Consider the following 13,741-nt stretch of genomic DNA (forward strand, 5'->3'; position numbering starts at 1 on the left):
AAGTAACTGATTTCAAAACTTGTGCTACTTTGAACCAAGAGTAGCTGGAACACCACCTCTGCATCAATGAATGCTTCCTTTCCATCCCCTTTGTCAGGATTCTCCTTTTTCTTTCTAAATAGTGCCTATGTCATATTTTTAGCAAAAAAAATGAGTCAAAAATCTTCTAAGCTATCCCACCTCTAACACCAATTGCAACTGAAACAGGGTTCAACTAAGAAGACTGTTTGACCCCAAAAAACACCACTTATAAATCTATTACTCACTAGGGGAAAAGGATGCAAAACAATGTGGAAGCAAGAATTTGGACCACTGTTAAAGACTGTCTCACAGCAAGGGTCTGTGGAGACCTGGTACAAGCTTGTTTTCTACCTTCTACAATAATTATGGTTGTAAGCACTTTCTCTCTTAGATAAGGAACCCCCTACACGTGCATAAGACACCTTGGAACAAGGGAACCTAGGAGTCTCACTGGGATTCCTAATATTTTGCTGGTTACACATGCATATTCCTGGTACAAAACCAGCCTCAACAGCAGAGCTGTTGCAAGTCAGCAATCACACTCTTACCAATAAATAATGCTGACAGGCTGTTAAAAACCACCACAAAGCTCCTTGGGTCCATGGTTAACAAAAAGCAACATTCCTAATCTGTATGTTTCATGGATGGCAAACAGAGAGGTTACTGCCAGATGGAAACTTTTAGAGCAAAAACATCTCAGGCTAATTCCAGGACTGCTAGAGATTAACCTGAACAGAACATTATGCTGAGGAATTGTTCCTCTAGTCCCGGTTTACTATTATGATTAAAGGTTAATATGTGTCAAATTCAAGTAATTTTATTGTATTTATTTAAATGTTACATAAATTTCATCTTCTATCTGGGAGTGTAGAAAATTTACACAAAGTTTGCATCCCAATATTAATCCACACTTGGTTTTTCTGGGGGTGGGGAGGCTAATTTAACCTTTTTGGTGCACTGCTAGATCTGGTTTGATAACATTTTCTTTGGAATTTTTTGCATTTTTGTTCATAAATGAATTGATCTGTATAATTCCTTTCTAATAAATGCTTCCTCTGGGTTTGAAACCAAGCGTACCCTAGCCTTTGAACAAACTGAGGAGTGTTTCCTTTTTTTTTTTTTTTTTTATTCTCTGCAAGAGTTTGTAACAGATCTTTTTTTTTTTATAAAAGTTAGCACTTTTTCTAAGACACTTTCAAACTTTTGATTCAATTTTCTCATGGTTATCCTATTATTCTTCTAGTTGTTGAACTGATACTGGTAAATTATATACATATTCTTTTTATTTTTTTAAGATTTTATTTATTCATGAGAGAGAGACACAGAGAGAGAGGCAGAGACACAGGCAGAGGGAGAAGCAGGCTCCACGCAGGGAGCCTGACACGGGACTCGATTCTGGAAGGTAAATTATATTTTTATAACTTTTTATTTTTTTTGTCTACTCTTTAATTTTTTCTATACTGTAGACAAAATTTGCTTATCTCTTTAACCTCTTCTGTCTATATCTATGTCCTTGTTTTGGTCCTAATATTAATATAATTACACTGAATATGCAACAAATGGCAACATAATCAAAATAACTGTCTTCCTATCATCCCTTTAAAGATTTCTCAGTATGGGTATTCTTCCCCTGTCTCTGGATGAAAATTCTAACAAGTCCATCTAGATAAAAGATCTAATTAAGCTGAAAAACCAGTTCAATTATTTTCATACTGAGTCCTAATATTAACAAAATTCTGAAACAGATTTATCATCAAAAAAATTCCTCTCTTCTCCTGAGACTTAGGCTGGAAACTTGCTGTGGGACTGGAGGGGGGGGGGGGGGGGGCCTTGAATCACCTCTGTTTTGCCTTTCCCAGTTAGTGAACTGGGCTTAGTGAATCATTCAAGGGTGGTATGTTGAGAGAGAACATGAGATAGGTGCAGGTGTTCTCTTCCCTGAACTGAGTCCCCTTGAATTGGCTTCCCTTCTCTGGGAGTAAAGGATGATTTAGCCGGCCTCTTGGAAAGGGGCCATGATTTCTGGATGCTTTGGTATTTTCTCATTTTTTTCATTCTTTCTTGTATGTTATTTCTGGATTCACTAAAACATGAAATTTGTCCATTTTATTACTTCAAAAAGCACGTTGGGACTTCTTTTGAGTCTACTGTATCTTTTTTCCCTCTCTGAAAGAGTTAACATATAAAGCCTTTAAGACACTGACTAATATATAAGCCTTATACGTGATCACTCTTATAACCCACTAGGAAGTGAACTGTAAAAAAAAAGGAAATGAACCATATCAGGGTCCATTTTGCTCAATGCTATGCTCTCAGTACAGAGTTTCTGGCAAATAAAATCGAACATCCCTGTGTATCTTTTATGTCATCCTTCCCTTTTTTTTTTTTGAAATTTACGATTTTTATTTATTTGAGAGAGAGTGAACATAGAGTGGGGGAGGAACAGAGGGAAAGGGAGAAGCAGACTCCCTCCTGAGCAGTGAGTCAGACGTGAGGCCCCATCCTGGAATTCTGGAATCCTGACCTGAGCAGAAGGCAGGTACTTCAGCAACTGAGCCATCCAGGAGCCCATCCTTCCTTTTTCTAAAGTCTTTTCATCTACTTCTTAAGGAGAATATCCAGTTAACTAATTTTCATTTCTTGCATTCTAAAATATAAAAGATATTTACACCTATAAATTTGCACAGATTTTGCTGCAACCTACAATTTTAATAGGCATGTTTTTTACTTCTAAGTATATTTTAATTCTTTTTTTTTTTTTTTACAAAGACATTATTTAAAAGTGTTTTTAAATTTCCAGATTTAGGAGGTTTTATCTTATATAGATTTATAATCTTACTGTGTTGTCAGAAAACACACTGATAATACATTTTTTCAATCTATTGAAAATAATATGATAGGTTTGTAATTTCCCTTAATGTATGTTATAGTATGCATTCGCTGCTTATTTAATGGTTTGTTTTCAAACTTTTGTTCCCAAAACCTCTGTCCATTCTTAAAAATACATGAAGATCTCCAAAGACCTTTCTTTAATGTGGGTTATGTCTAATTATGTTTACCAAATTTTAAATTAAAATAGACATTTAAAGGGATCCCTGGGTGGCGCAGCAGTTTGGCGCCTGCCTTTGGCCCAGGGCGTGATCCTGGAGACCCGGGATCGAATCCCACGTCGGACTCCCGGTGCATGGAGCCTGCTTCTCCCTCTGCCTGTGTCTCTGTGTCTCTCTCTCTCTGTGACTATCATAAATAAATAAAAATTAAAAAAAATAGACATTTAAAAAAGTATCATTTAACACTAACAATAAAACCATTTCACGCCATCAAGAAAAAAACTACAAAGAACTTGATTTTATTTATAGATTTTTTTTTTTACTTAATATATTTTATACAGAACAATCTAAAAACGAATGGCATTTTCTGGATTTATTTTCCTTCAGGGCTAAATGAGATCTGAAGGCCAGAACAACAGCATCACCTGGGAACTTGTAAGAAATGCAAATCCAGACCCACTGGTTCAGATTCTGTAAGGAGTATTCAGAAACTGTTTTAATCAAAGTAAATGATGCTTAGTACAATTTGAGAAGCACTATTTAACACCATATAATGATCACTTTTCCATTAAAAAAAAAGCCATAGATTTATTTCTCTTAAACTTTCATTGCTAGAGTTATATATACAGAAAAGTACACAAACTGTAAGGGTAAATAAAGCTCAATGCATGTTCACAAAATGAACAGATCTGGGTAGCAGGGTTCAGATCAAGAAAGAAAACATTCAGAATCCCTGGGCGGCGCAGCTGTTTGGCACCTGCCTTTGGCCCAGGGCGTGATCCTGGGGGCCCGGGATCGAGTCCCACGTCGGGCTCCCGGTGCATGGAGCCTGCTTCTCCCTCTGCCTGTGTCTCTGCCTCTCTCTCTCTCTCTCTCTCTCTGTGACTATCATAAATAAAAAAGAAAAAAAAAAGAGAAAACATTCCTTGTACCTCTGCCTTCTAACACTATTAATTTCCCTGATTTTAAGCTTATGTGCATAAAATCATACAAGCAGTACCTTTCTTAGGCTGGGAAAAACCCAACCTAACTCCCAGGGAAACTGATCAAACATTTGTACCATTAGTGAAAACAGGATGACTGAAAGGGGAAGGGGAGGGAGGGAGAGAATCCTGGAGCAGAGAGAGGTCTGGGAGGCAGCGTGGTGCTAGAATAAGACCAGCTCCGGAGTCTGAAACTTTGTTTCAAATGGCAACTCCACCCTCAAAGCCATTAAGCAAACTACCTCTTCTGTGCCCCAGGATCTATAAAATTCCTACTTTGAGAACCTGTAGGAGATTTAAACACTTTTGTATGTTAAAATCAAAGTAAACTAGACAACCAAAAAATGTTTGAATCTGCTGAAGGTCTGCAATGGATCCTGCGCTGTATTCATAAAGCAGGTGAAATCTCGGGCTTGCTCTCAATCAGATCACAATGTAACCTTTCAGTCATTAGGAGTAGAATTTTCTGAGATCTCTGCCTGTTGGAATTTTGAACCTCAGGTGACCTGCCTGACATCATAATTTATTTCTATTCCCAATAACGCATGTTCAATGACTGACTTAATCTAAATCCTCTGGAATTTTAGGTCCTATAAAAATGTCATTTACACTGGATGTAGTGATTGCAGAGCCGCCATATGAAAAAATACCTCGTTTTTACACTTTTGTCGTGTAGGAGGAGATAGCAAATATTTCACAGTATTTCAGTCTTATCAAAAAGAACCAGAAAACAGGAACAAATCATCAAAAAAAAAAAAACTGTATCTTAAGATCAACTTCATTGTTTCAGGTTCCGAGAGAAGTCTTTAAGATGGGGCTCTTTTAGTTGGCAAAATCGCATTAGTGGAGCTTCCTACTAGTTTCGCAAACAGGTTCAGGGAAGATGCCAAACTTATTTGGAGACACGCGGAAGCTCACACACGAATCCACGGCCTTCCATCTTTCCACGCGCTGCTAACACCCACCTCTTTCCACGAATTTGATCGCTGCTGCACAGGAGCAGCAAGTGAAAACAAATCTGGCAGCATCAAGCCCCCAGGGCGGCGGCGTTTCTCTCCCGTTCCCCTCCAAACTTAGCGGGCATCTCGCCTCCCGGAAGCGCCCCCAACTCCGCACCGGCTCCGGCCCCACAGGAAGGCGCCCGCGCGCTCGGTTCCCACGCTCCCGGGGGCAGCGGGGAGCGCACAGATTTACGTCGCGACTGCGCAGGCGCCGCAGTTCCGCGCAGGCGCCGCAGTTCCGCGCATGCCCAGAGGCGGAGGCCGGCGGGGTCCTGGGAGGGTAGCGGCGGCCGCCTGCCCTGCCCCGCCCCCGCCCTCCGCGCCAGGCTTCCCTTCCGCGCGCCCGCGGCCAGCTTCCCTTTCCGGCGGTGCCAACTGCGGCCGCCCGCGTCTCTGCTCCGGGGCCTCTGCAGCTCTCCCTGCGGCGAGCATGGCGGCTGGGACGCTCGGGGCCGGCCTGCGGCTCTGCGCCACAGGTAAGGCCGCGCGGGGGCGGGCGCGCGCGGGGACCTCTCCGGGGGGCGGGCCGGGGTCCCCCGCCAGGGTGCCGACGGCTGTGGCGTCCGCCGGGAGACCCCCGGCCGCTGTGGTCCTTCCCCCAGCGCGGCCGCGCGGGGACCCGCGCCAGGAAAAGATGCTCCTGCCTCCCGTTCGGTCCTTGGCTTCGTGGGGCAGGAAGTTTCCGTCGCGCCGCCTGCACGGAGAGGCGTGGGGGCCGCGCCACCCCAGCCTGCGGCCACGCCTGGCTTTGGCTGCGGGCTCCGAGGCCTGTCACGTCCGGAGGATTTTTACCCACCTGGGGGCTGAGAGAGATGGCCGAGGACAGGCCGCGGTGGGGTCGCCGGACCGCGCGGCGTGAGAAGCGACGGCAGAGTCGGGGCTGGCCTTTCCGGCGTCGCACGCCCGGTCCTCGCCGCCGCCGCCGCCGCCGCCGCCGTGTGTTCGCTTAGAATCCCCGTGACGCCCCCTGCGTGCCAGGCTGTGAGGACGCCGAGCGCTGCAGGTGTAGCTCGGGCGTGACACGCCGGTGAAGTCGAAAAAAGCTAAAACGGCATTTTGAATGGCCGCTGGAGTTTATACAGACGAGGAGGTAATTACTACTGGAGAAAGAGAGAAGAACGAGTTCTCTGCTAAAAAAAAAAAAAAAAAAAAAAGGTGGAATGGCAACAAGGAAAAATAAGGGAATAAAAACATGTTGAAAGAGAACCTCTGTGCCTCAGATTTATTAGCCTATATAAACCTTGCGGGTCACGGTATAGTTGCTGACAGAGCGAATATTTCCTGAAGGGATCAACTACTTAGGCTTATGCATTGTTTGTGCCTTGGGATGGATCAGTGATGGGTTTTATGGTAGATTGTAAAAAATCAAAAACATTTTACAGATGACTAAGCATGTAGTATGAAACAAGTAATAAGTCAGTGTTTATTGTAAACGTTTTGTCCTCTTATCCTCTTTTTCCAGTTTTTTTACTGGATATGGCTTTCAGTAAAGGATTTGTACAAGATTTGGATGAATCGTAAGTATATTTGTATTTTAAATAGTATTTCGACTTTTTAAAATTCTGGTATTATCTAAATATTTCCATGGATCTGTTCTTTTTTTTTTTTTTTTAAATGTTTATTTATTTATGATAGTCACAGAGAGAGAGGCAGAGACACAGGCAGAGGGAGAAGCAGGCTCCATGCACCGGAAGCCCGATGTGGGATTCGATCCAGGGTCTCCAGGATCGCGCCCTGGGCCAAAGGCAGGCGCCAAACCCCTGCGCCACCCAGGGATCCCTGGATCTGGTCTTTTAACAGTTAACAGTAATGAGCGATGTTTATATGGCACTAACGTTTTCAGAAGTTGTCCCGAGTTCTATTACATACATATGTATGGGGTTGTGCTCTATGGAGTTTACTAACTGTTCCATATTCTGTTTTATCATTTTTTGTTGTATTTGGGAGCCGGTGCTGGAATTTAGTAACTACCGTATATTTGTTTTCATAGAACCATAGCATTAATCATGATGCATTGCTTAGAGTAGGTGAGGAGTACAGCTCCAGACAGACCAAATATCCTATGTGTGGTCTTTCAGGCCTGACCATAGGCAATTTCAAGGCTTTTCCTGGCAGGCCTTAGGAGGGAAGCTGTTCTCCCCACACCAGACTTGGTGCACAGCCAGCGTGTTGCAGTCTCTGGAGGGAGTTGTAGTCAGAGACTCAGGGCCCGAGGCTAGTTCACGTGCATATTTGAATCTCTAGCCCCAGGTTGCCTCTTCCAGAGGCCTCCTTAATTGGGGGCGTCACCTGGGGCACTTCCTGGGCATCTCTGCTGAGATCTTATCTGGGGGCTTGGCTGAGCCACTCATCTTCGCTTGGAGTCAGTACTTTTCCACTACTATCCCTCTTCCTCTTTCATTCTCCTGCCCATGGGTTCATAAAAAGGCAGAAACCTTTGGTTCAATGCTCCTCTGCAGTGAAGTAAATTCTTTGGTCTACGCTGCATCCACCTGACCCTTGCCTGGTACTGTTCCACTCAGAAAAATGGAACATTGAGGAGCTGGCACCTTTTTTATTTTTTTGGCCTGTTGGCTTATGTTGTCACAGTGAGTGAATAAAGGCTTATTACTTTCAGTTTTGCGTGTTGTCCTAATTAACTACCTGTACACAATAAAATTGGTAAAGTAGCAAGTGGTCATATGAACACAGTGCTGTTCTAGAAGAGCAGAAATCCTGAGGATCCCAGGGAGCACTTTATTAGCTGTGCTGAGTGATAGTAGGTTCTGAAGGGAACCGTTGTAGTTTTTTTATTTTGTTTTTTTTAAGATTTTATTCATTCATGAGAGAGACAGAGCATGCATAGCAAAGAGCATGAATGGGGGCGGGGGGGGGGGGAGAGGTAGTGGGAGAGGGAGAAGCAGACTCCTCGCCAAACTGGGCACAATCTCAGGACCCTAAGATCAAGACCTGAGGCAAAGGCAGATGCTCAACCATCTGAGCCACCCAGGTGCCCCTGAAGGGAAAAGCATTGTTAACATGAAGGTAATCTTGTTAAACTTGAGGTCTTGAGGGCTGTGTCACTATAGACTCCTCTTTTAGAATGCCCTCACGGTGGAGAGTATGAGGAAGCATATGAGCAGGCACAGACATCTTTCTCAGCTGGGTGCTCTTTGAACTTGACAGGTTTGGCCCTCTGTGACAGGTTTCCTGTTACCGAAAACCATGGCTGGCCTGCTCTCACAGAGGTGGTAGTGGTCCTGTGAGCCATCTTGGTGATCCCTTGGGTCTGCATGGAGGGATTAGGAAACTGCAGATAATGAGACAGTTACACAGACTCCGATTTCTAGGTTTCTCTCTAATGTTCCTGCTTGTTACCAAGTCCATGTAAGCCTCAACACCTAATCCATTCAGTCTGTGACACAGTCCACGTCTTAACTGAGAAATATCCAGACACGGAAGAAGCAGCCACCCCTAAGACTGCAAAGATTGACAAGCACAGAGACTGACATAAGCGTGGGAACTGAGCACCCTTTCTTGGGCAAACCAGGTGTGAGCCTTTCTGAAAAAAAATCTCTAGGTCTGTTTGTTCAATAATGGGGTCTCAAAGGAGGATATTAATCGACTCCTCACTAGACCCCTGATGGCCAGATATTAAGTCATGAAGAGTCTGATGGGCAGTACCACTGGGGTCTGTATGATGACAGCCCTTCTGTCACTAGTAGTATCCCCGCCAGATGAGTGGAGGAACACTGAAATATTTACTCAGGCCTTGAGTAGGTATTAGGTTGAAGTTTCTCTGTCCTAGTGGTAGACTGGACATCCTGTGCCAAGGTCAGAGTTCATGGGAGAATTATACTTCTTGGGCCTTTTGGATATCAGTGCACAAGTGAGTGTGATCTCTACTTGCCCCTGCTACCAGGATGAGGAGGATACATATGCCTCCCAGGTTTGAGTCTGTGATGACCTATATAGGCACGTTTGCCCAGCTGGACTCAGGATGAGTGCTTTCAAGCCCATCCTACTAAATGTGGTATTGTTTCTGTGTACTCCCATTCGTCTTTGTCCCTGAGCCCCAATGGGAGTTGCCATTATTAGGACCATTTTAGTAGAACATGGGGAAGACTACAAACCTACTCAATTACTAGCTCCAAAATAATATTGTCTGCCTGGTCAGTCAAAAGGAAACAGTCATCTTGGCTGCTAAGCTGAAGAGAGACAAAGTGCTCTGTGAGACTTAATTTCTCCACTCAGTAGTGCCGTCTGGCCTTTGTACAAGGCCTTGGGTACCAGGTGACTGGCTGCTGGTTATAGGTCTCTCAATACCAAAGTATTGCTCTTGCCAACTGGTGGTAACTGTCATCATGAAGAGGCTGCTACTGGAGGTAGCTTGGTCTGTAGCAGTTAACATTGAAAATGTCTTTTCCAGCACTCCACTCTTGTGGGTTGATCAGGGCAGTTTCCTTCATGTGGGATGAATTTCAGCATACCTTTAATATCCTGCAAGGCAGGTTAATTCCCCATCTGTCTGCTGTCAGTGGGTAGACCATGATCTGGAAAAAGTTGTGCTTCTGGAGGGAGTATAGGCTTTCTGTTATGTTGATGACAACCTCCTAGAGGACCTAGACAGGGCACTGCCCAGCAAGGACTGGATGCCATGATGACTCAAAAGCAGCAGTTGTGGTTGGGCATTAACACTAGATGAGGTACAAGGACCTAGTTTCTGAGCCTGATCTGGGAAGCGGTACATCATATATTCCAGAGGAGATCATTATTAAACTTTTGACTTTTTTTGACCCAAGAAATAAAAATAAAGAGGCCCAGGGATTGGTGAGCCTATTTGGCTACTGATGCTGTCATATAGCCCTGTGAGGATTTTAATGGCTACCAGAAGGCCTGCTGCTCTTGAGAGGGGCCCCAACCAACAGGATAGGCCCTCTAACAGGCTACCAACCCTGCTCCTCTCCTGAGCCTCACTGATCCCACATCTGCTGTTTGAATTACACATGTCAGCAAACTCTCAGTTCACTGATCAGAGCCTATGGCAGGAGGACAACACTGTAGGTCAGCATGGACCAATTCAAGTTGGCTGAAAGGTACATGCCCTTTGAGAGACAATTCTTGGTCTTGGATGAGTGCAGTACTGGGTTCACAGATAGAAATTCCCATTCATGTTGCTAAGTAGGGCCAGCTATTGGTCTCTAGTGAAGTGGAAATGGAACTTATAGGAGCCCAACTGGAATCTTTCAAATCCATGAAAAAGTCTCATGAGTGCCCCTCCACCACCCAGGAATAACATCGAAGGAGGTGTTGCCTACTCTGGCCCACTGGGGACCCAGACAGACCTCCCAGACCACCCGTGGGCCTGGGCACTAATGTCTTCTCTGGGTTAACTTGTAGGAATTTGGTGTGGCTACCATCCAACCTGAAAGAAACCTGTCTTCACCAAAGCAAGCAGGTGCACAATCAGTTATCTCCTGGATCCACCAGAGGATAGCCCATGGAAATTCACACGTCATCCTAGATGAGGCTGGCAGTACAGGGGCTGCCACTGTGGTGAGAAGACACGAAAATGGCATGAAAAAGCCAATCCACTTGTCAGACCTAGTCAAGGCTAAAAATACTGCCCCAGAACAGTTTCCTGCAAGTGAGTGGACTAGGGCATCCTTAGCAGATAGAGCAGATGGGGCCCCTTATGTCGTCAATCATATTCCAGTAGATCTTGATATTGTTTGACACTTTGGGTTTGGCCCAGCCATTTCCATACATCCCAGTGACTCCAGCCACAGTCTCTAGGCCCTGCAAGACAACATTTGTTTCCTCTCCAGGTTCCCCAAAACACTGCATCTGATAACAGTCCTGGAATTTATGCTCAGGCTACGCATCAGTTGCCTAGTCATGGGCATACAGCAGATCTCTGTGCTCCATGTCACCCCTGATCCATAGGGGTACTTGAGCATTTTAATGAACACTTGAAGTACAGGCTTAATCAGCTGATGGGAGGGGACAAGATTACCCCAGTTTGGATGTCCTATGCACTAGTGTTGGCTGGTTGGCCTGGTTGTCTGTTCCCCTTCCTTCAATGTGACAATCACTGACTCTGTAGCCTCAGCATGGGGGATGGGGGTGGCTATAAATTACCTCCATAGACTTCAGCTCCTTCCCAAAGATTCAGATCATTGAAAGATGAAAATGGCTACTAAACACCAAGGACTGGGAGACAGTAACTTTTTGCATTTACCACTGGGTGCAAAGTATGGGTCCTCCCCTCAAGCGTAGTAACCATTAACTACAGGTTTGTAGCTCAGAAGTTTACTTAAGGTGGCGATGCTGCTTGGCCTGGATAGCTCCATGGATCCATACCAGTATATAAAATAGAACCTTTTACTAAACCTAAGAGGAGCAAAGGCTCCAAATCTTAGAAGATTTGGCTTTACCAACCTGGAAGGTTGATTAAGGGTGCTATCCCTGCCCATGTCACAGGAAAGACTGTGTCACAGCTGGATAAGATAGGAGTGCCCCGTTGGACTGAAGAGCTCAGATACTGGCCAGGTATTCTCTAAGTCTTAACCGTAAGTTCAAGAATCTTACTAAATATTCTCATTAAGAATTTTTGTCATTCATTCAGTATAGGTTAAACATAGGTCACTTTGCAAGGTACTAAGAGATGAAACAAGCGTATTTATGGTTGGGTAATATGTGAGTACAACATGTGAAAATTGATAAGAATCCTAAAGAAGATAAAGATGATGTGGAGAGATTGTTTCTAGTGGTGAAGAATTTAGGAAGGCATTAGGGAGTAAGAAATGCATTTAGCTGGATAGGGTGTGAACATGAAAGAATGTAGAAAGTCAAATAAACATTGTGAATTCAGCTGTGATAAATACCATGGGTTGATTGGAAATCATAGGATGCTTACATTTGAGTAGAAAGATAATTGGAGCCAGCACATAAGTACATAAAGCAATTTATACTTCTTTTTGCAGGTGGTGGAAGGGGACCTAGAAGGTGTCAGATAAGAGTAACATTATCAGATGATCAGAACTATGTATAGGAAAATTCTTTAAATGTAGGCTGTTGTGACAGGGGGTCCCCAGACTTGGTTATTGGCCATGAAACACTCAGAGGACTTGGCCTGTTGTGGAAGTCACAGCTATGATTTATTATAGTGAAAGGGCCCAAAGGAAAACCAACAAAGGGAAAAACCAGTGTGGGGTGAATTCTAGAGGAAACCAGGAACAAGTTCCAAGAGTCCCCTGCTGGTAGAGTCACATAGGATGCACTTAATTCCTCCATCAGGAGTTGTGACCATATGTGTGAAATGTTCTCTTCCAACAAAGCTCATTAGAGACTCAGTGCTTAGGGATTCTTATTGGAGGGTGGTCATGTCAGGACCTTCCTGCCTAGTCTGGACCAAGATTTCAGACTCCTAGAAGAAAAGCAGGTGTTCATCATAAAAGCACATTGCATAGCATTGGAACAGTGAACCATCTTATCGGGTAATGGTGGAAACCCTCCTGGAATTCAAGTTCCCGGATGCCAACCAAGGGCCAGTCTTACAAGCTGACCTTTCTAAGGGTAGTAGCCTCAGATTAGCCTAGTTAACTGGAATGCATGGGGGTTGGTGGGATAGAGGGGCCCAGAACTGAGGTCTATATCTGTGTCTACCAAGTCCCACTTCTTTTTCTTCTTTACTCCTGATTCTTAGTTCTCTACTTTTTTTTAAAGATGTTTAATGGATAAGATTTAGAAGTCGTGTAGTAAAAATTCTATGTAAAAATTTGTTGAAAGAATTTGTTTCATTCTCCGATATTTACTGATTATCCTCACATATTTTAAGGTAGAAATAAACATGCAAAGATTTGTTTTCTCATTTTTGTGTTTTAGGTTTAAAGATAATCGGAAAGATGACATTTGGCTTGTAGATGTGAGTATGTAAATTTTTAAATTTTTGTACTCATTAACTACCCATGCCATTTTAAGTATTTCCTATTCTCCTCCACACAGATCTAGTTATGTATGATTAGTGTTTATGTATATTATTCAGTTTTTGTCACATAGTATTATATAGGTTATTAAATTAAAATGAATCTCAGGGCCTTAAGGTTCCTACAAGGGAACCTGTTTTTGCCGAAATTCTGAAGAAGTCAAAATATGGATTATGTCTGAGGGAGATTGTGATATGATAAAGAATTCACTCTTCTTGTTTCATATTATCCAAGAAATTACTAAATAGCACTTGACAGTAAAGTCCTATTTTCATCTTAATAGGGAACAAAGTCAGATTTTCATCTTCCTTCCTTTCCTTACTTTCAAGTTTGGAATGTATTTAAACCTCGTGTTGTTTGGGATTCCTTTTAACGTGTTGCAGTAAAAAAGTAGAGTGGCAGCAGAGGAGATGAAATGAGAAGAGCAGAGTTGACAGTTGCTGAAGGCAAGCTATGGGGCAAGAGTCCATTGTTTAATTCTTGCTCTCTCCTTTTGTGCATGTTTGAACATTTCTATAGTATAATGTTAAAAAGTAGATAAATCTGGGGCAGCCCCGGTGGCGCAGCGGTTTAGCGCCGCCTGTAACCCGGGGAGTGATCCTGGAGACCCAGGATCAAGTCCCATGTCAGGCTCCCTGCGTGGAGCCTGCTTCTCCCTCTGCCTATGACTCTGCCCCCCCCTCCCCCCGTCTCTCCCTGAATAAATAAATAAATCTTAA

General features: G+C 43.8%; 1 protein-coding gene across 4 annotated transcripts in view; it reads left to right on the forward strand.

The window, feature by feature from the left end:
* The first annotated feature begins 5,294 nt into the window (after nucleotides 1–5,294).
* Nucleotides 5,295–13,741, forward strand: part of TMX3 (thioredoxin related transmembrane protein 3) — a 44,613-nt gene continuing 36,166 nt past the window's right edge. For 3 of the 4 annotated variants that reach the window (XR_003126045.3, XM_025422058.3, XM_025422059.3), the window contains exons 1-3: nucleotides 5,295–5,531; nucleotides 6,518–6,572; nucleotides 12,922–12,961. Coding sequence is in view for 3 of the 4 variants with exons in the window: in XM_025422058.3 (XP_025277843.1) it covers nucleotides 5,300–5,531; nucleotides 6,518–6,572; nucleotides 12,922–12,961 (327 nt within the window). In the remaining variant the exon portion in view is untranslated. Of the gene's footprint in view, nucleotides 5,532–5,994; nucleotides 6,146–6,517; nucleotides 6,573–12,921; nucleotides 12,962–13,741 lie in introns of those variants that run through there. The other variant, XM_049112035.1, reaches the window with a different exon arrangement.

Source organism: Canis lupus, chromosome 1, assembly GCF_003254725.2.
Source record: "Canis lupus dingo isolate Sandy chromosome 1, ASM325472v2, whole genome shotgun sequence".
NCBI lineage: Eukaryota > Metazoa > Chordata > Mammalia > Carnivora > Canidae > Canis > Canis lupus.